Source organism: Vulpes vulpes, chromosome X (assembly GCF_048418805.1).
Source record: "Vulpes vulpes isolate BD-2025 chromosome X, VulVul3, whole genome shotgun sequence".
NCBI lineage: Eukaryota > Metazoa > Chordata > Mammalia > Carnivora > Canidae > Vulpes > Vulpes vulpes.
The window spans coordinates 80,637,054-80,660,339 of record NC_132796.1 but is presented as its reverse complement, the minus strand read 5'-3'; the positions used below and the strand labels follow the sequence as shown (position 1 = coordinate 80,660,339).

Below are 23,286 nucleotides of genomic sequence, written 5' to 3'. Positions count from 1 at the left end.
GTTGGGCACAGGTTCAATAGGAGTGTGCCTTCAGCTATTTATTTGATTTTCATACAATTGCACCCTTTGCAGTAAGATCATTCTGATTCTCCTGGCACTCCGGGGGCAGCAAATTTGATTGTGCAAATAGGTCCCTGTAATGACACTGTCCTCCCTGCCCCCCTTCGGAAGAATGGGGCATGAGGTTGCATGACAAAAGTTAAACTCTCCTCTCGCCACCAAGGGAAGCAGAGACTCCTCCTCTGAGTCAGAGGTTTGCCAGAGCGCCCTTGCTCTGCAAGCCTCCCAAGTCAGCCCCCACCCGGCCCCCACCATCCCCGCTCACATGCATGTGACCCTCACAGTCTCACCACCCTCGCACTCACACCCACACCCATCCCATGAGCTAGAGGAACCCTGGGGAGCCCTTGTGCCTGTCTTGCTCTTCTTTTGTTTTGCTTTCCTTCATTTGCTTTGTTTTGATTTGAAATCAGTCTTTGGGATTACATTGGATGATCTTTTTTTCATGTTATTAGTAGTGCTGTGAAGAGAGCATGTAAGGACTTTATCCTCAGTCCTGGCCATGCCTGCTTCTCCCAAATAATAAATACGGCGCTGACTGATCAAACTGGTCCTCGTCAGACTTTGCCCACCATACCTCTTGGAAAAATCACCCGAGGGAGCTCTGAAAGATGCATGTGTTGTTGGATTATCTAGATTATTCACATTTCTATTTAAAAGGGAAGTTTTCATGAGATGACTTCTATTGGCTTTTCTGAAGGCCCTGGGAAAAGATCAAAGGAGAAGAGTCAGTGGAAGAAGTGGTAATGGGGGCCAGAGCACAGCCCCGCCATCTGGGAACATCAGCATTGGTCACAGCTGGACAGCCATGATGAGCCCAGGCCTAGAGGGCATGGAGGGGGAAAGTTGTGTGTTCTCTGGTTAGCTTTGGTGCAGGTTGTCTCAACAGGTGCTGCCCAATGGAACTTTTTGCAACAATGGAACTCTCCTATATTCACACTGTCCAATATGGCAGCCACTAGCTCATATGGCTCTTGGGCTTTTGAAATGTGACTACTGTGATTAAGGAACTGCATTTAAAATTTATTTAATGTCAGTAATTTTGAACATACACAGATACACGTAATTAGCGCCTACCATTGTGGATAGCATGGCTCGGTATCATTCGTTGGATACTTTCCTGTTGCATTGAATTTAATTTTGTCTCTTCCAACCCGTCTCCTTAGTGTCTTGCAATTAGACTGTAAACTTCTTGAGGACAGGAATGATATATCCTACAACCACAGAAAATCATGTCTTAAAGGGATTTTTTTTTTGTCCATTTCTCTCCCTCACATTTTTGTGAACTGGGGAGATGGAGGAAGACTCTACAATTAGCCTGAAACCACAGGGCGCATTACAAGTAGCTAAGCCTGGAGCCCAGGTCTCCCAGCCACCTAGACTGTGCTTCTGCCACATCTCTCTCGCGGATGAGTTTCAAAAATAGTAAATACCCTCTTCCTTCTCTTCACGGTTTATGACTGAGATTAATGTCCTGATATTTGGAAATAATTTGGATCCCAAGTCTGTCTTTATCTCCTCATGAGCCAAGGCACAATGTAGGCTCTGGACAAATCGAATGTTCGTGGAACGGATTAATTCGCTAAGTCCTTTCTGGTGTCTCTTCTTTTTTAGGTTATATTTTCCAAGAAAATGGGGAGCCCAATGTGGGACTCGATCCCAAGACCCCGGGATCACGCCTTGAGCCAAAGGCAGATGCTCCATCACTGAGCCACCCAGGCGTCCCCCCTTTTATTATTTTCGAGGGTGAGGCCTCACAGTTGGGTCTGAGGGAGGCAAGAATGTGCCAGCCAGGAGGGAGATGGGGACTTGATGCAGAAACCTCATGGCAATCTCTGGCTGGTTCTGAGTCTGGGTTAGCACAGACTGTCTCATTCAGGGTGTTTGAGTCGGCTGGCACTCATGCTGTCTTAGCCTGGGGAGGCAGGGGCTCTGCTCTGTGGACGTGGCTGTGGCCCGGGCAGGTACTCACGTATAAACTAGAGAACCTCCGGAAGCTGCCTGGCAGGCTGATGAAAATGTTGTAGCGCTTTGTGCCCTAAGGACCTATCTGCATTTCGAATTCTCTAGAATTGATGGTAACCAGGAACAGCAAGCATAACTCTCTCCCTTCTCCACTTTTCTCCGGCAAAACATAATCACCTAGGACAAAGGTACCACAGGCAGGGCATAGGAGCCAGAGCTTACTAGTCACCCTGGAAATTGAGAGGAAACACCTGATCCACAGTGCTCACTTGAAAACCAACTGCTACAAGAGCCAAATCAACTCATAGGTCCAAGTAAAGTATGCATTTTCATCTTTCTTTTCCTCTCTCCATTTCCTACCCCGGGCCTTTGTCCCCACCCCAGAGCCAAGCAACAGTAACTCACAAATAGCTGAATTGAAGCAAAACCTGTTAACAGCCACTGAAGGCTGAGTTTTAGCCAAGCAGCTGGCTCCTCCAGGCGGCCCTGCCAAAAGCCAGGCTGAAGCAAGGAAGCAAATGGCCTGCATCCCATCTGCAGTGGAATGGCCAGCTCGTTTGTTGGTACCACCTAATGAAGGAGCGATCTGGTTCTGAGATAGAAGGCTTCCAGGGACCCACCCAGTCCTAAAATCTTAAGCCCAAGTATAGTCATTGGATGCCAAGGACACTGGAGAAAATCTTTGGAACATGTAGTACACCAAGCCAATTGGAGTGCCTGCTAAGCCAGTCCAGGATTCCTAGCATTCCAGCCACGCCATATACACCCCCACCCCCAGAGGGCAGCCAGTGGCCACAGCGGAGGTTAAGGTCCATCCAGCAGGCTGAGACCCTCATGGGACCCTCCGAGAGTCTGCTCCCTTGCTTAGGGTCTGCCTGCTTGCTTTATGCTGAGTTCGGGGAGGTGGACAAACTGTACCACCCAGTTTAGCCTAAGAATCTCATTTGCCATGGAATCTCTAGGCAGTGAATCATTTCGAGCAAGTACTTAAGCAACTTTCCACTGAGTCATCCTGAGAACTGTCAGGTTCACTAATCCTGACATATACGGTGTATATCCTTTGTTCAGATTCTGTCCCCATCCTGATAATGGGAGAGAGGGGTTGGTAAACAACAGAGCTTTAAAGATGTACTTTATTGGAACTCACTTGTAGCAGAGCTCCCTTTGCCTATCTCTGAAAAGGCCTGAAGCACTAATTAAAATCCTGCTGGTGCCGACTCTTGATTGGTGTGTGCCCTTTCTTGGCTACATGGCTACCAAGAGTGTGTACTCTTTACTCTGGTGGAAGCATGTGTTGGATTTCTTTTCCAGACACTCCATGGATCTCTTTTCACTTGGCTTCTTCTAGACCAGGGGTCAGTACTTTTCTTTTTGCTGTAAAGGTCCAGAGAGTAAATATTCTAGGTGTTGCAGGCCATACAATCTCTGTTACAAAGACTCTTCCACTGTAGTGTTGAAGCAGCCATAGACAAGATGTAAACAAACGATCATGTCTGTGTCCCAGTAAAACTTTATTTACAAAAACAAACTGCAGGTCAAATTTGGCCCATGACTGCTCTTCTAGACATAATGTACTGATTCAAATTAGCTGGCAGGACCTGTTTTCAGCTGCTACTGTGTTTATGAGTATCTCTTTGGGGAAGAGATGTAAAAATTGTGGGAGTATTTTTCATCTTTCCCATTTTGAATGTGAAAGCCCATTCTTCATTAAATGTTGGATACCCTATAATAATCCGAATAGGCTAAATTATGATTCAGTCACTACTTACAAATCTCAGTGGCTTCAAACAAAGATTTATTCCTTACTCATGCTGCCTGTACTCCTCAGACTGGCACATGTCTTTCTCATGCAGGGACCCTGGCATTGGGACAATACTTATTCCTTAAAATGCTATATTGACCAGCCATGAAAATAAAGCCAGGCCTTCGAGCTGGGTCCTCCATGCCATTGGATCCAAGGATTGATTATTGCTGGGCAGCAAGCCTGAGAACAGTTGGACATCTCATGCCTCTGGGTTTGATTTCACTTTGGTTTGCTTTTAATGGGAATTTGAATCATAGGGGAAGTTCTAAGCATATTGATTCTAGGCAATTCCTGCCCTTAGAGCTATGGAGGGCAGTTGTCCAAATGGAAGCAAGAGGTCAAAATGAATGGTGGAAAGTGATGTTAATGCAATGTTACAGGCTACAGAGAAATTTATGGCCCATGATTTTGGAGGAGGGAACATATTTGTGGGGACAAAGGAATAAGCTAATTGCTCCTAATGTCTCAGTGACTCAACACCATGGATGGGGGGCTCTGTTCCTTGTAGTCACTCAGGGATCCAGGCCCTGTCCAGGATGGTGGCTTCACCATCCTCTGGGGCCTTGGCGTCCTCCATGCACATGGCCCTCAGTTTAGGGAAAAGAAAGGAGGGTTGTGAATTAGGTTTTGCCAGTCAGGCTTCTGATACATGTATATCACTTCTCACCACACTCCATTGACCTGATTGCATTCCTATAGCCCCACCCAATTGCACACAAGACTTTGAAATGCGGTGTAGCTGGGTGTTGGGGTGGGGGTGAGGTAGAGAGGAGGAAAGTGGGTTTAAGGACCACACACCATTGTGTATATTACTGAATAGCTGCCTTTAGCAAGTGTGACTTTTCCTAGTAAGAGCTTCAGCTTCTGAGTGTCCAACTGAAGTTTTTACTTACATCCTTTCAATCCTTCAATATTGAAATGTTTGCCACTCACAGAGCATCGTAGGCTTTGGTGAAGTAAGAGTCTAGTCTTGCCTTCAGAGAACTTGCATTATAAATAAATATAAAGGCAATCCCCGCCCCCGCCCCCACCCCCGCCAAATCTCACATTTTGCATTGTACTTCACATGGCCTCAACTCGTAGGTAAAAGCAGTTATATTCTTGCTGGTACAGAGGCTTGGAATGTGTGTCCTAGGGGCAGAAAAGTAAAAAAATAAGATGACATTCAGTGAAATGATGATCAGTGACCATGGGCAACTCCTTCTGAATCCTAGACTGTTCACAAATCATTCTAAGAAACTAAAAGGCAGGCATTAAAAGGAGAACTTTTTGCCCTGGCTACCAGGGTACTCAGTCAATAATTATATTAACTCTATAGGTTGGTATTTATTTTTTTAAAAAGATGTTTTATATTTATTTGAGAAAGAGAGTGAGCAAGAGGAAAAGCATGAACAGGGGAAGGGGCAGAGAAAGAGAGAGAAGCAGACTCCCCACTGAGCAGGGAGCCTAATGCATGACTAGATCCCAGGAGTCTGAGATCACAACCTGAGCCGAAGGCAGACACTTCACTTACTGAGCCACGCAGGTGCCCCTGGTTGGTATTTCTTACAACTACTTCTTCCTTCATGATTTTTCAATTTACTTTGTAATTATTTCATGGTATTTGCCTTTTCTTGTAGGAATAAAGAGGGAAAAGGTCTTTTTTTTTTTGTTTTATTTAATGCTGAGTTGAAGATTAATATTTGTGAAAGAGATTTTTTGGTATGTATTGTGGCTTCTGTGCAGTTGATTTTACATGGTGTAGTTTTGGAGAAGAACCTCATGTTGAAGAAAGTCTCAACTCTCTAAACCAAAGGGGTGTATCGCTACTCTGAGGGCAGCTAGAGCTTCTGTGACTAGCCCATAGCTGTTGGTCAGAATGGAGAAAGCCCTTTCAAGTTCCTTTTCTCTGTAGCTTTATGTTGAATATTTATGGGTCAGATCATTTGTTTTTATTATTTCCTCTACTCCAGAGTTTCTCAACCTCTTTGGGAGCCAGGGAATTCTTTCTGGTCAGTTGCTGTCCTGTGCACTGAAGGATGGTTAGTGGCATATCTGACCTTTACCTGCTAGATGCCAGTAGCATCGCACCCTCCTCTACTTGCAATGATAAAAAAAAATATGCCTCCAGACATTGCCAAATGTCCTCTGGGGGAAGCATTGCCCTCAGTTGAGAACCATTGCTTTAGTCTGAAAATATTTATGATCTTGCATAGATACCCTCACATCCCCTCAGGATCCCAGTCTTTAATTCAATGTATTTTGCCATTTCTCATAGAGATGGCAGTTGGAGACAGAGGTTAGGGGTGGCAGGGAACAAAGTTCTAAGATTGCCTGCATTTCTACTCCCATGGGGCAGAGGATGAGGCAATATGGAAGAAACATCACGTGTGTATGTCCAGAACTGGGAATTAAAAAAAGGCCTTCTCAATACTCATGAACCTGTAAAAAGCTGACTCCATTTCTAGGGTATTGTCAAAAGTTTGGAAGAAGATGAGCTCTAGAATCTGAAGCCCTAAAGCAGTACCTCTCAAACTTTCATATGCCCATTAATCACTAGGACCCTTGTTGAACTGCACATGCTGAGTTGGTAGGTCTGGTTGGGGGTCCAAGATTCTGCATTTCTAACTGGCTCTCAAGTTGACACTAACACTGCTGGTCCCCTACCACACTTTGAGTAGAGGGTATGTGGTCCCGGAGAAGTGGAGCTGGCTGATTGATTCAATTTTCTGGCTCTGTAGAGGGAATGGTTCTGTTCCAGATTGTCATTGGCCCAGTAACTAAGAAGGTAATCTGCAATTTTTAAACATTCCTTCCTTCTTTTATAAAAATACTTTATTCATTTATTCATGAGACACACACACACACACAGAGAAAGAGAGAGAGAGAGGCAGAGAGAGAGAGAGAGAGAGAGAGAGAGAGGCAGAGACACAGCAGAGGGAGAAGCAGGCTCCATGCAGGGAGCCTGATGTGGGACTCGATTTCAGGTCTCCAGGATCACGCCCTGGGCTGAAGGTGGCACTTAACCGCTGAGCCACCCAGGCTGCCCACATTCCCTTCTTTCTACCCCTCTTAAGAAACCACAGACCTAGGACGCCTGGGTGGCTCAGCAGTTGAGCGTCTGCCTCTGGCTCCAGGCATGATCCCAGGGTCCTGGGATCAAGTCCTGAATGGGGTTCCCTGCAGGAAGCCTGCTTCTCCCTCTGCCTGTCTCTGCCTCTCTCTGTGTGTCGCTCATGAATAAATAAATAAAATCTTAAAAAAAAAAAGGAAAGAAAGCACAGCCCTAGGTTATAGCCTCCCCTACCCACTTTCGCACACTCACCCTAACCATTTGGGGCTCATAGGAAGTGAGGTGATCATGTGCTTCCTTTCGATCCCTGTATCTTTTTAGACCACCTCTGTGAGAGAGAGACAGAGACAGAGACAGAGACAGAGACAGAGAAAGCACAAGTGAGGCAGGAGGTTCTTTTCAGAGTGGGGAACTTAGGAAAAGCAGTTCAGACAGGATTTTGTGTGAGTGGCTATGTTAACCAAGCTGTGCTTTCAAATAATGCAGTGTTGATCTTGACAGCAATAGAGTGTAGCTCTACTTCCAGGACCAGACACCACCGTGGTTCTTGTTCTGGCTCACTTCCTTGCTTTAGTGTCCTCCCCTGAGGAGGGAGATAATGATGACCCCTACCTCCTGGGGTGGCTCGGGAGAACAGAGCTAAAGCCTATGACATACACATACTGTGCTGAACAGGGCCTGCTCAGCAGAAGCATGAGTCAGTAAATCCCAGTTGCTAATGATACTGATGCTGTCTCTGTAATTATCAGAACCTGGGCTGTCAGATCTGTTTCTGCCTCTGGAGTATCTGTGCAGACCATGCTCCCACAGGTGACATCTGGCATTATGCTCAGTGTTTCCCAGTTTGAACTGGGCCAGTGTGTGAACTTTGAAACCACTCCTGCCAGAGACCCTAGTCCTTTTGAGAATGAAGAGACCCCCCCCACACACACACACCCTGCTTTTGAGAATGACTGGCCTAGAGCAATGATTGAATCTTGTATTAGATTTCCAGTCCTGGTAAATCCAAAAATGGCAGCACACCTTATCTACCTGCTTAATCTCTGGCCCCTGCAACCACTGCTGCCCATAATCATTTCACTTGGAAGTGGGGAGAAGGGCCATCCTGTGAGCATCAGGCTGCTGAAAGAAGAGTCCCAGTTTCAGGAAATCAATATTTTTTTTACTATTCATGCCTCCATTTCCTGAGGGATAGTCGCAGTCCCATGGCAATCAGTGGTAGGATTCTTTTGAATCCACATTCCCTAACCCAACTTGCTTTTCATTCTCTGTAATGTATGCTCTTACCTGTGTTACCCTTTGCCCAGCAGGGACTTCGGCTTCCATACTTAAAGGTTCTCCTATCATGGGAAACACGATATTTGTTGGTATCCATATTCTATGCTCACAGTATCCCTTTTGGCGGGTTAAAGGATATCCGAAGTCCATGAGAAGGCAGAGGAACTGCCTCTTTTGGTCTCCGGGAAGAAGTGGACTGACTTTTCCTAACAGCACTTGGACTGGGGCAGCAGCCTGGAACCTTTGTCTGCCATCGCCTTCGATCAGCCTCTACCAGTGGCCTCCAGGGACCACTTTCTGAAGCCTGCCACTAACACTTTTCCAAACACAACAAAACGCTGTGTTGGGGGATATGTTTTCTCAATTAATCCTTAAGTCCTGAATGCCTCTTTTCTTCCTTGAGTATGTAATGTGGTAACAATGGGTTCTTTCTCTAGCCTCCTGACAGATCCTGCCTCCCACCCCACGGCTTCTCGTCCAGTCATCTTAGACCAGCCTCTCCGAAATATTCATCTCACCAAATAACTTCATTGCTGAAATCATTTCACTGGCTTCTCCTCCTCTGCAGGAAAAATCCAAACTCCTGGGCTGGACTTCTTTCCTCCCTACAGCCTGATGTCACTGGGCCGCTGTTGTTGCGAGTGCCAAACTGTATGGTTCAAGTTAACAATGTTTTATGGGGGATGTTTTCTCTTGTTTTACAGGGCTGGCTAATGAGACAAAGAAAAGAAGGGAAAGGAGAAAGAAAAGGTTCAGGAAATGCCCACAGCTACCTAGGGATAGAAACACGTTAGGTCTTAGTAGAAGCTCGAGTGATTGAGGGTGGAAACAGGGTCCTGAATTCAGTAGTGTCTAGTGTCCACGAGATGGCAGATATCCAGATCCTCAAGGTATCTAGTTAGGAGTCATATTCCTAATATCCAGGGATGTTCATAGCTATCACATCAATGGGAAAAAAAGTGCAGTGGTTTAGTAAAATTAGTCAGGGGAAATGCAGGATTTTAGTTAAACAGGACTATTTACTATGGGACTTTGGATATCCGTTAACCCGCCGAAAGGGATATTGTGAGCATAGAACATGGATCTTTTCCCAACTTTAGTTGAAGCACAGCATTTTGTTTGAACAAGGCATCTTGTGGACTAGGAGTGCTCTGCCTAGCGGACTTGGGAAATGCTGGTGTAGGCAATACAAAGGAATGCTTGACTACACTCCCCACTGTCTCAGCCAGATGCCTTGCATTGTTTCTGTAAATGCTGCTTGAGGGTAGTGACTAATTTGTCCATTTCAAAGGGTCGTTGACCTTCAAAAAAAAAAAAAAAGGCCAAGTTCCCAAAGGATTAGAACTGAGTAATAGAACTCATTCTTTATTTAGGGGAGAAGGGGAATGACAGTGAGTGACACATGTTACTACAAAACCTGTCTATTAACAATCAGGTGTTATGCAGAATACTTGATTTCGCATTCCCATTTCAACTACAAATGCATTTGTTATTACACCATTGGGTAATTAGAAAATTTTAAAAACCCATTGTGTAGTAGTTTAGGAATGAGAGAATTGGTGCCACTGCAGAAGGGGATTCTTGTTGTTGGGCTGCATAATACAAGTTCGGATGGAGACTTGGGATTCTGAACTTGGCCCATGAAAACAGAAGGATTTGTTTTATCTTTTCCCCAGCTGTTGGACTGGATTTTAGTGGGCTTCCCTAGCCCTCACGTTTTGTAGCTCCGGGTAAAATTAAGTTTGAGTCCTTGCTTTGGCACTAAATTAACAGAGCCCTCTTGGCAACTCTGGCCTCACCTGCACCTGTCAAGAGAGGGAGGCCATTTCCAGTTTCCTCTTGGAGATATACACAGGAAACTCTAGAAGGCTTATGTGACCAGAGTGGAATGGTCCATGAGCTGAATAATGGAGCTGATGATAAAGCTATTCAATAAAGTGGAAGAAGACATTTTGACAGAACGGAACATAGAGGTTCCCTCTAAAGACTGGATTATGGGAAGTTTTCGCCAGTGCACAGAAAGCTGAAAATGAGCATGAGGGATCCTGGAACCCTAGAACATAGACTGAATTGCCAGCAAAATCCCCATGGTGCTAAGGTGAAACCCACAAGCTCTTCACTTTATATTAAACGAGTGGAGGCACCTCTTTGGGTTCATGGAACATTTTGAGAAGCTGGACCCTCTTCTCAGAAGAATGCACCTACCCTCATGCACTCAAAATTCTGTAACTCACTTCAGAATCCCTTTCAAGAGTCATGCTTCTAGCACCCCAGCTCTCTGGAACTTCAGTGAAGAGCAACCTTGCCCCTGGTTGTGCACATAACTCTTCATGGAATTAATAATAAACTCTCAACGTTTGAGCTTGTATTACTATGTGAATGTTTCTTCCTCTGCTCCAGTGCTAGAGCCAGCAGAAGATGGAGAAGTCAAGACATAAGCCTTGCCTCCTTTACACTTATGGGTTCCTTAGAAAACAGTACACTTGTCATCAGGTGTTAGACTGGACAAACAGACCATTAGAGCTGCCACAGGAAATCAGAGCATGTGGGATGGACAGTGAGGGCTGGATAAAATATGAGTAAGCAAAGGATAGTCTGTGGGAGTGGTTGGGTCAAGCATGAGCCAAGGCAGACTTGCCAAGGAGCACAGTGAGGCCAAGGACCCGCTGGTCTGAAGTGGAACATTCTTTAGCCAAGGGATGTCTCTTTGAGGTGTGCTTCATTACCCTGGCTGGGCCATGCCACGAAGGTGCTCCCCACCTAGAGCTTCAAGCCTTGGATGCTTGCCCACAGGCAGGCGACTGACACCACAAGGCTAGAATGGGCATCTGAAAGGCAGCAGGTCACAAACTGAGGGGACTATTTTGAGTTGGCAGAACCATCATGAGATGTAGTAAGCTCTGGATCCTGGACCTCTGGAGCAGACTCAGTGATCATTCTCCTTCTACCTTTGGATGAAGTGCACTTGGTAAGCCGGAGATAATCATAATCAATGGGCTCTGTTGGGTATAGCTTCTTTGTTCCCAGAGCCTTTTCCAAAACTGGGATCTTGGGCATTCTCACCACATCCCCGTGAAGTAGAATCAAATGAAATGATGGTGCCTGACCGATACTTACTACCTGCTTGCAAACACAGAACATTCTTTAGAAACCGAAGCACAGAGATGCAGACTGACAGAGCAAATCGGTGGCACAACCCAATCCCCATCCCCAGATCTAGTGCTGGGGCTGCCAACAGCGCTTGTCTGCAGAGAGACGGTCTTTTCTCTGGCTCAGACTCTCTCCTCAAGCCATCCTTCCCGGCATCTGTCTGACAAGAGGGCATATCCAGGCAGGGTCAGCTACTGACTGCCAACAGCTGAAACATTAAGGGAAGTGGGATGAAAAACAGTCCACAGATGGGTTCCGGGTGAGGAGGGAAGAAGCAGGATTATACCAGGGTGTGAGCTTTCAGCACTTTCTTGCACTCTGCACTCCAGCTGGACGGGCAGATGACTGTTTTCTCTCACTCAGCACCTTCTTGCTTTGGGACAGAGTGTTGTGTCTGTCTGTGGAACTGCAGAGTGATCTGAACCTGCTGCAGGAATTTCCTGGCCCAGGTCCCCACCAGGGAGTTAGGCTGGGGTGCGAGTTGGGAGGCCACGAGTCTTGTGGAAGGTGTGGGCCTGAACACAGTCTGGAAGATTCCGAGCAGGAAAATACTCCCTTGCCATCAGCCCCCTCTTTCAGCTCAGCTGTCTGGCAGACCTACCCCATCTCCCAAGTGGGGGTACCCCGTGGCATGGCCACAGAACACCAGATAAAACTATGACTTGGGATTGACCACCCCACCCTACCTTACCTCCCACCCCTTTGTGGGTTCTCCTTTCCTTTTTCATCTACCTTTCCTTCTTTGCCTGCCTCCCTATCACCTTACACAGCACCTTCATTTTGCCCAGGCCTGCCCCACTCTGATACTCAGCCCCTGTGTCTGCATTTTAGGATGTTGAAGTTGTTTAGTTTAATTGGTAACAGTTTTATTGAGATATAATTCACATATCATTTACTCTTTTGAAGTGTGCCATTTATTTGGATTTAGTGCCATCACAAGATACTACCGCCATCACCACTGGCCACTTCCAGAATATTTTCCTCAACCTCAAAAGAAGCCTCATAGCCACTGGCAGTCACTCCAGCTCTCCTCCCCACAGGTCCTGGCATCTGCTGATCTACTGTCTGCCTCTATGGATTTGTCGATTCTGGACATTTCATACAAATAGAATCATAACATTATGTGACCTTTTGTGTCTGGCTTTCTTCCTTAGCCTAATGTTTTCAAGGTGGATCTAGGCTAACTGAATAATATTGCTACTATGTGGATATACCACCTTTTGTTTATCCTTTAATCCATTGATGGACACTTGGTCCATAATGGACCTTTTGGCCATTATGAATCATGCCGCTCTGAAGATGCGTGTACCGCATCTGTTTGAATCCCTGCTTTGACTTCTCTGGGTACATGCCCCACAGTGGAATTACTGGTTCATATGGTAACTCTGTATTTACCTTGGACGAACTGCCAGACTGTTTTCCAAAGCAGCTGTACCATTTTACATTTTTACACTCCCACCAGCAGTGGAGGAGGGTTCCATTTTCTCTACATCCTCGCCAACACTTGGTGTTACTGACTTTTTTATTATAGCCATCCTAGGTGGGTACAAAGTGGTCCCACACTGTGGTTTTTTCTCCCCTACACCAATGCCCTGCTCTTTATTGGGGGACTCTTTTCCAGTCTTTGGGACTCACTAGTGTGAATTTATTAAACCTCTGGGAAAGGTAAAGCCCCTAACTAATGTTGGAACCTGGGGCTATGCCAGGCACTCTGGCAGAGCAGAAGAAGAGAGTTTAGGGACAGAGTGGACTTGCCACCTTTGGAAGCTCTATTGTAGCAGGAACAGTCTGCCCTAGCAGTCAGCTGAGAACAAAGGCATAAAAGGATTCTTGGTGAATGTGATGGCTCAGATGTGACTTTCTAGTCACCACTCAGAATCTGGCAATTTTTAAGTTCTACGGAGCAGTGGAATACATTTGTTTCAGCGTGGTCTGCTAGAACAAAAATACCATAGATTGAGTGGCTTCAACAACAAATATTTATTTCTCACAGTTCTGGTGGCTGGGAAGTCCAAGATCAAAGTGTCAGCAAATATTGTGTCTGGTGAGACTCCACCTCTTGGCTTGCAGACAACCACCTTCATGTGTTTCCTCACATGCTGAGAACAGAGATCATTTTCCCCCTGTCTCTTCTGATAAGGGTACTAATCCCATTCATGAGAGCTGTGCTGTCTTCACCTAATCACCTTCCAAAGGTTCCATCTCCCTTTTTTCTTTTTCACATTTTTATTTAAATTCGAGCTAGTTAACATACAGTGTAGTATTAGCTTCAGGTGTACGATATAGTGATTCAACACTTCCACGTGACACCTGGTTGCTCATCACAACAAGGGCCCCTTTTAATCCCCATCACAAATTCCCCCCATCCCCCCACCCACCTCCCCTCTGGTGATCATCAGTGTGTTCTCTAGAGTTGAGTCTGTTTCTTGGTTTGCTTCTCTCACTCTTTTTCCCCCCTATGCTCATTTGTTTTGTTTCTTAAATTCCACATAGGAGTGAGATCATATAGTATTGGTCTTTCTCTGACTAACTTATTTCATTTAGCATTGTATTTTCATGTTGTTGCAAATGGCAAGCTTTTGTTCATTTTTATAGCTGAGTTATATTCCGTTGTACACATGTACCATTTCTTCTTTTTTTAAATGATTTTATTTATTTATTCATGAGAGACACAGGGAGAGAGAGATAGAGAGAGTCAGAGACACAGGCGGAGTTTGGAGAAGCAGGCTCCATGCAGGGAGCCTAACGTGGGACTCCATCCTGGGTCTTTAGGATTAGGCCCTGGGCTGAAGGCAGCGCTAAACCGCTGAGCCACCTGGGCTGCCCCCACTTCTTCTTTATCCATTCATCAGTTGATGGACATTGGGGCTCTTTCCATAATTTAGCTATTGTTGATAATGCTGTTAGAAACATCAGGGTGCATGTGTCCCTTTGAATCAGTATTTTTGTAGCCTTTGGGTAATACCTAGTAGTGCAATTGGTAGGGTAGTTCTATTTTTAACTTTTTGAGGAACTTCCATACAGTTTCCCAGAGTGACTGTACCAGTTTGTATTCCCACCAACAGCACATTCCCCTCTCTCCACATCTTTGCCAACACCTGTTGTTTCCTGTGTTGTTCATTTTAACCATTCTGACAGGTGTGAGGTGATTATCTGTTCATAGTTTTGATTTGTATTTCCCTGATAAATGATGTTGAGCATCTTTTCATGCATCTGTTATCCATCTATATGTCTTCTTTTTAAAAATTTTTATTTATTTATTTATTTATTTATTTATTTATTTATGAGAGAGAATGCACATGAGCAGGGGGAGGGGCAGAGGGAGAGGGAGAAGCAGGCTCCCCGATGAGTAAGGAGCCCAATATGGGGCTTGATCCCGGGACTCTTGGATCATGACCTGAGCCGAAGGCAGACACTTAACCAACTGAGCCACCCAGGCAACTCTGTCTTCTTTTTTTAAAAGATTTTATTTATTTATTTATTTATTTATTTATTTATTTATTTATTTATTTATGAGAGAGATGGGGTGGGGAGAATGCAAGCAGGAAAAGGGGCAGAGGGAGAGAGAATCCCAAGCAGACTCTATGCTGAGAATGGAGCCTAATTGGGGGCTCAATCTAACGACCCTAGCATCATGGTCTGAGTCGAAATCAAGAGTCACATGCTTAACTGACTGAGCCATGCAGGCACCCCAACCATCTGTAAGTCTTCTTTGGAAAAATGTCTATTCATGTCTTCCACAAAGGCCCCACCTCCTAATAGCATCTCATTGGAGATTAGTTTTTTAATATATGAATTCGTGGGGGAGAGAGGACACAAACTCAGGTGTACTGCAGGCACTATAAAGATTAGGCAGGCCCACATCTCTTCCCTCACCAGCCTACTTTCTACCTTCCAGAAGTTCTGTCATTTATAGCTAATAGTAACACAATGTTAGTAACAGCAGTTACTAAGCATTAATATGTACCCAGTAGTATGGCAAGCACATTATTATGCATCTCAAATTGTTGGTTCCTCACAACAGCCTATGAGGTAGGTCCTGTTATCTGCTCCATTTTTTGGGTGGGGGAACTGAGGCTCAGTAGTGTAAAGTGATTTGCTCAGCTAATAATGGTAACTAATTAATAGTGGAGCTGGAATTTGGACCCGAATGGGAAACTCTTCTCTCTCTTCTCAGTTGGACAGATCTTAGAGGCTGTATTTTCAGTAATCTCCTCCACATAAGCCCTAAATTCTGGAAAGTTCCACACCCCTTGCCTCTTGCTCTACAGCTTCATTATGGTTAAAGCATCAAAGGCCCCTGTAACAATTTAATTATCTAGAAAAATAACCTGTTTGCAAACATTGTCTTCCATTGGTACCTGGGTATGAATGGAGATGAATCCCAAGCCTCCCTACCAGGACCTCAGTGTGGTGGGCCAGAGAGTTCAGCTTTTATGGAGGAGGACAGTTTGGGAAAGATCTGGAAGTCTTATGCACTGAAAGGAAGAAATCTAAATGGTAGGAATCCCTGATGTGGCTGCTGCACCCTTCTGAAGCAGTACCCTTGCTCTTAGTGAGCATCCCAAAGAAAAAAAGATGTGGGCTCATCTGAGCCCACATGGCCTCAGAGGCTGAGCACTGTTCCTTTTTGGAAGTGGGCTATAGGCGGCCACTGTTCAGGATACATTTATTCTGCAGGATTTTTTGCATCCTTGCTTTATGCAGCACCCAGCTGTCCCACTGCAGCTGCGCTCCTTGGAGGAGCCTAAGTGGTTTCCCACGAGCACCCTCAGGCGTCCGCTTTCTTGCTGTCCGGCCAAGACCTAAAAGTGGCCGGAATTTGCATTCTTTAAAACAGTTTGTTTTAGAAAGCAGAAAGCTTTAGAAAGCTCCCACTTTCTGCGGAGGTGTTGAATGGTGTCAGGAAGAAAGAACCATCTCACTGTGGTCGGACTGGGGATAGAGTTCTAACTAGGGTCTGTTCCATGAGTGGAGTAGAGCTGTGACCAGCTTTGTAGGATTGATTTTCTATTGTTGGAAAGGACCTGAAATAGTCACCTAGTCTAGCCTTTGGCCTTCAAGTAGAATTTTTTTCCTCCAACAGAAACTCTTCAAACTGAATTTTGAGAATTTTTTTCCAACCGAAACTCTTCATACAATTTTAGAATGAGAAATACAGTTAAGAATTGCCTTCTAGTGTCTAACCTAAAATTGTTCACGATGCAGGTGACATTTCTTCCCGTTGCCATAGTTCGGCAGTTTGCAGTAATCTGACCTCTCTTCCAACCTTAACCCATACGAGTTATCTAAACATGTTATTATTTAACATCTTTTAATGCCAGCCCCTCCAACAAGAGTAGGATTTTCCTTGAAATCAGGGACATGTCTTATTTACCTCTGTAGCTCTAACCTAGCATGGTGCCAACTATTATCAAGATACAGTCGAGGACCTGTTTGTTCTAGGTATAGTCAGAGACCCCCATAAGTAGAAGTTGAATGAAGAAGGGAAAAAAAGTAAAATAGTCTCTTAACTGTCTTTATTCCCAGAGTACCAAGGTACACATAAGCACAAAGCAAACAACATTTAATTTTTAAAGATTTTTTTAAAAATCTATTCATTCACGAGAAACACAGAGAGGCAGAGACAGAGGCAGAGGGAGAAGCAGGCTCCCTGCAGGGAGCCTGATGTGGACTTGATCCCAGGACCCCGGGATCACACCCCTAGCCAAAGGCAGATGCTCAGCCACTGAGCCACCCTGGTGCCCCCAATGCCATTTAATTAACTGCCCAGTTATCCATGGAAACAAGGAAATCCCTCTATGTTTTTCAGGTTTAATAGCATTCCTCTGTGGGCCTTCTTTCTATACCATTTACTGTGCACTGTTGTTACATACCAGATACTTGGGGGCTTTTTCAAATAAATGATCTCTAAACCTCACAGCCATGGAAGGTAGATGACATAGTCACTTTGAAGATGAGGAAACCAAGATGCAAAGAGATTAAGTAGCCTTCCCAAGGTCACTGCTCAAAGAAAGGCCAAAACTGGGATTTGTACCTAATGTTCACAGACCTCAGAGACCAGGCTCAATTCTGTTTGTTTGCATCAATGTGAGACAGGGCTGAAAACACTGCCTATAAGCAGCTCCCTATCTCAGGACTTCGTTCCTTGACCCTTTGGCCTTTTCCTTTTCGGGTTTCTGAGATCTAGGGTCAAAATCTTTGGACTGTACAGTTGTGTGTGTGTGTGTGTGTGTGTGTGTGTGTGTGTGTATCTCATCATAATTAAATTACTCCAAGCCTTCTGTCTTCATCTCTAAATTCCCCTCTGCCACACCTCCAGCATGGTCTGCAGATGTGCTGGGATCACACCAATAGAATGACAGAGAACCAGACTGGAAACATTAGCACCAGGCTAAGCCATCAAGAGTAAAGTAGGAACCCAAGTAACAGTAGCAATGGGCAAGAGAAGGGAGGGACTTGGAGTCCAGGAGATTGGCAACTGATCCCTGGGAGCTCTGGGGAGGTTTCCATTTCTCTCATAAACACTGGGAGTTGATTGGTCTCCTGACATGCAAGCAGCCTTTCTGACTTGCCAAGAAGTGGCCCACCAAGAAAATAGAAATTTGAGGGTAGGGGGAGCAACCAGCATGAGGACATTGGGTTCTGGAGGGTGGGAAGGAGGCCAGTGCCAGGAGGGGAGAGAATGGTGTACCAAAGGAAGTGGATTGGACCACAGACTTCTTGGTAGGATTTGCCTGTTTCTCTGAAGAGAAAAAAAAGAAAGCAAACTTGTGGCAAAGTTATTCGTACTGAGATGTTCTTGACAATGTATAACCTCTCACAGAAATACTAGGATTATAAAACCTGACGGCAGAAAGGCAACCTTTTACCCCAAAGGAGTAGACTTGTAGGGATGGCATTTTAGGCACCAGTGAGATCAAAGAAAGAGATATTTAGGCTAGGAGAGCATTTTTCTGAGCCCCCCTCCAGAAGTCATGGTTCTGTTGCATATAAGACCATCCCTAATGTGGGGAGGGCTGGAAGAACAGCTTCTTTTCTAGGCACAACTATAGTCTACACAGCTTCGTGCTTGTCGGCTACCCCATGATCCTCCTCAGAATAGCATTCCTCTGAGGGGCCATGAGACCAGCTCTGCTTTGGACTATTTTTTTTCTGCCAGTTTCTGGCCAGGAACACTGAATGTGTTCCCAGGACCGTTGGTTTAGAAGCCCAGTCACCTTGGAAAATCTAGGAAGGGAGAGGGCAGAGAACCAGGTGGCCTTCTAAAGATGCAAGAGGAGATTTGAATCCCATGTCCCATTTTTTTATGCTACAACTACCCATTTTCATTTGATAAAACTGCAGATTACAAGTCACTTCTCCCACTTATTTATTTCTGAGACTGTGCACCCTTTACTTCACGTTATAAATTCGGAATGTAAGGACCCTGCTGTTCCACTGTACTATGAAGCTAGCATTTGCATCCATGCCCTAAATAAACTAATTTATTATGATGATGAGTTTTGATTTTTATGGTTTTTAACCATGAAGTTTGGGGGTGGCTTTTTCCCCATATATATATTTATTTACATATTAAGATAAATATATATATTTAAAATAAATGTATTTATAACATATAAATATAAATAAATATATTTTTTAATTCTAGTATAAGTAACATACAGTGCTGTGTGAAGTTCAGATGTACAATATGGTGATTCAATACCTCCATACATCTCATTCTTAGAAAGAAAAATGGAGGCCAAGAGGGGTGAAGTGGCTTGTGCAATGTTATGGAGAGTACCCCAAGCTGGCATTTCTGACTCAGTGATCCTACCTCCCAGTTTAAAAAAAATATTTTCTTTAGTAGAAATTGGTGTGCAACATCCTGCTTTGATATATATATATATGACTACTACAGCCACGTTAATTAGCATCATCTCTTCACATAGTAACCATTTACCCTGTGGTGAGAACACTTGACATCTGCTCTCTGAGCAAATGTCCGGTATACAACCTAGTATGATTAATTACAGTCATCATGCTCTCTATCCATTAGATCTCTAGGCATAATTCATCTTACGGAACCTCAACTTTGTGCCCTTTCACCAACATCACCCCATTGCCCCCGCCCCTGAGCCCAGGTAACCACCGTTCTACTCAGTGCTCCTATAGATTTGACGGGTTTTTACATTTCACAAAAAGTGAGGCCATACAAGTTTTTTTTTTCTTTCTGTATCTGGCTCATTTCACTTAGCGTGTTCATCCATGTTGTTGCAAGTTGGGGAAATGTCTTTTTTTGGGTCAAATACTATTCCATTGTATATGTACGTGTGCCACAGTTGCTTTATCCGTTCGTTGACTGACAGGATGTTTCCATACCTTGGCTATTGTGAATAATGCTGTAAAGAGCATGGAATGCAAGTAACATGGGAGCCCAGATCTCTTCCAGGTACAGATTTCATTTCCTTTCCACACGCCAGTATTAACACCCACTCTGTAAAAAGAGCACAAATTGTGAGATGGGAAAACTCTATTTTTGAGTCGGCTTTCCTGTTAAATAGCTAGGTGTTGTGGGCGGAATCTTTTTGGATGTCAGTAGCCTCGTTTCCGTAATTCTCCCATCACTCCATTAAGGCTATTAAAAGAATGAAATAAGAATAAGTGGAAAGATATTTAGATAAATTTGTCGTGTAAAACAAGCAGTAAGCATGTTTATAATCGTTTTTTTTTTCTTTGATTCTCTTTTGTCTTTTTCTCTTTTGCTTCCTCCTCCATCTCCCGTTGAGCTGATTAATAGATTCAATGCTAGGCAACTCTGAAGACCCTTGCAAGAAAGACTCTCAAGGAAAAAAAAAAAAAAACCTCACCCTGCAGTTGCTTCCCCATTGACCTTTTAGCAGCAGACTCAATTTGAAAGAAAATCAATCCACATTATTTTGAAGCAAAATAATTCCAACCTTCTTTTTCCTTTTTTGGCATTCCAAAGATCTGTCAACTCCTGTAAGAGTCATGGTAGATATTCTTTTGTAGGTCATCCCAGTTTTCTTTCACCACAAAATACTGAGATTTGGTATAATTAGAGCCCAGGGGGGTGAAGGGGCTGGCCTCTGTCCTTTCTCCAGTGAGTTTCACTCCTGTCTACCAGCTGCAGCTCTCTGGTTGCGTGTATTTGTGGGCAGGAGCAGGGGCTTAGGGTCAAATGGTATGAGTTAAACATTCTCTAGGAGCTAAGGTTTCTTCTTTCTTTTTTCTTTTTTGAAAGATTTATTTTACAGGGAGCATGTAAGCAGGGGGAGGGGCGGGGGGAGGGAGAGAGAATCTCAGACTCCTGCTGAGTGTGGAACCTTAGTTGGGGCTCAATCCCTGGATCTTGAGATCATAACCTGAGCCAAAATGAAAAGAGTTGGATGCTTAAGCAACAGAGCCATCCAGGTGTCCCTAAGGCTTCTTCTTGTTAAGGTACTACTTTTGTATCCTGTACAGAGTCGTTAATAAGTAGTGAGTTACTCAGAAATTGCAGCCAGATCAATTTATAAAGCAAAGTGTAGAGTTCAGTTAGTTATGCAAATTGCTGAAGCCAAAGTAAGTGTAATAGCAGTTTTCTGGTTAATGTAGGCCAAAACATTGTAGAGAGACAACATAGCCTTCCTGTTCCATTGGTTTTGGTTTTAAAATTAAATGGTCCCTTCCTTGTTACAGGTTTGATGTGATTGACACCGCCCTTGGTGTAGTGGTAAGGTTGGAAGATTCTAAAATCAGTCCGACATCAGTTCAAATTTTGGTGCTACCACTTGCAAATTGTGTGACCTGGAGCAAGTCAGTTAATTTCTTAAGCTTTACTTTCCCTGTCAGCAAAATGGGCATAATCATGTCCATTTTAGAATATTATTGGTAAAAGCCAATGTGAGCATGTATGGAAAAGCACTCACCACTGTGCCTTGCATATTAATTAGGGCTCAGTAAATGTTAGCTATTATTTTATTATTATTATTACTATTACCATTAGCCTTTATCATTTTCACCTACATCCTAAGGAAAATTTCTTTTTTTTAAGATTTTATTTATTTATTCATGAGAGACACACAGAGAGAGGCAGAGACATAGGCGAGGGAGAAGCAGGCTCCTTGCAGTGAGCCCAATATGGGATTTGATCCCCGGATCCTGGGATTACGTTGAGTCAAAGGCAGACGCTCAACCACTGAGCCACCCAGGAGTCCCTCTAAGAAGAATTTTATTCTGTTTTTTCAAAGGGTGAAAGATTTATTCGATCTGAAGGGATAACAGAGTATCATTCTGTTTTTTTAAACAGTTGTATTTATACTGAGGTATAATTAACCCATAAGATGAACTCATTTGCGTTATACTTTTGACTCATAGGAAGGAAGGGATGACAGTCTAATGTCTAAGCCTTCCCCTAGTGAAACACACAACTACCCTGATTTCTCTTCTTCCACTGTTCTACAGAGGGCACTTTCCAAGCCCTATTTAGTTCTATTGTTAATTTGTACATCAGTGATGAGTTTAATCTGGGGGCTTGTTCATTGTTGGGTGTGTGTATGCACGAGTGCGTGAGTATGTACACACAGGCACATACACCATGCATTTTAAGGAAGCCCGGTAAAAAGAGTTCTTGAGACCATTCACTTAGAGCCAAGTCCCCAGGTGCATTGGTACATTGACTTTTTGCTACATGGCCACCCTGCACTAAATGCCACAGAGAAAAGAGACCTGTAAGGTAGAGTCCTGGTCCTTAAAAAGCAATACATCTGCATGTATACAGAGGTTGACAGAAAAAAGGTGGAGTTTAGGGTCATCACATACTACATCTGGGACTTCAGAGAAGTCAACCTCAAGTGAAAAATGAAGTTAAGCCTTACTTGATTGATAGGGTTGTTATGAGGCTCCCTGGTAATAATTTATATGAAATCTCTTAAATTTTTTGCTAGGTGACTATAATTCACAAATGGGAGTTAAAGTAACATTCAGGTGCCGGTTTGTGCACTTTGGAAATGACATGTCTTTCAAGGTCCAGATTATGGGCTGGAGCTATGCGGGGATGCTTCCTAGAGGAAAAGGAACTTTTCCCAAGCCTTTAAAATCAGGACTGCAGTAGGTGGAAAAGAGTGGGAGGAGGGGGGTGATCTTGGTGGTGGTATTTAAAATAAGCAAAGACTCTCTGTCAACTATATATTAAAAAAAAAAAAAAAAAAGCAAGGACTCCAGAGGCCGGAATAAGCATACAAACACATGCCAAGTGATACAAAACATGGGAGGAGGTAAGGTTACCAAGGTAGTTGTAATAGATGATTCTTCTTCTGAAAGAACTCCCTCCTTCCAGCCAAGTTAACACGTTATTCGCCTGGTCTCTTAGCTCAGTGCGGGCAGGGGTCTTGTCCTTCTCCGATTTCTCTCTAGCGCCCATCACAGAACCTGGCACATAGTAAGCATTCAATAAACCCTCAACAAATGAAAGAATAGATGGATGGTCATGTCCCTTGCCATTCTTGTCTGGTTGCTTTCATATTATCTAAAGTCAGCAGCCACTGAATCGGGGGTTATCTTGAACTCCCTCTATGTGGTATAGCCCCCTCTGCTGTTGGGATTTATGAAATTCTCTGCAGTGATGCCTATACTCGGTGTGGTTTTTCTCCGCTCTGTCCCAGAAGACTCCCTACCCCCAGCGAACAATAAGGTGACCAGCAAGTCCTGTGAATACAACGGGACTACTTACCAACATGGTGAGCTGTTCGTGGCTGAAGGGCTCTTTCAGAACCGGCAACCCAATCAGTGTACGCAGTGCAGCTGTTCGGTAAGACCCAGTGTCTTCTCATTCCTGCTGGCCCCTACCCCAATACCAGAGCTTCTCCAGTGCTTACACCTCTGCTTTGAGCCTACACAGTGAGTTGTTTGAAAGGAAGACAAATTGCATTTATTTTTTTAAAAGATTTATTTATTTGAGAGAGAGCATGAGTGTGTGCACAAGTAGGGGGAG

General features: G+C 44.2%; 1 protein-coding gene across 1 annotated transcript in view; it reads left to right on the top strand.

Moving 5' to 3' along the window:
* CHRDL1 (chordin like 1) overlaps positions 1-23,286 on the top strand; it is a 118,845-nt gene that overhangs the window by 55,035 nt on the left and 40,524 nt on the right. The window contains 1 exon segment of the mRNA XM_026014863.2: positions 22,961-23,103. Within this exon segment, the coding sequence (XP_025870648.1) occupies positions 22,961-23,103 (143 nt within the window).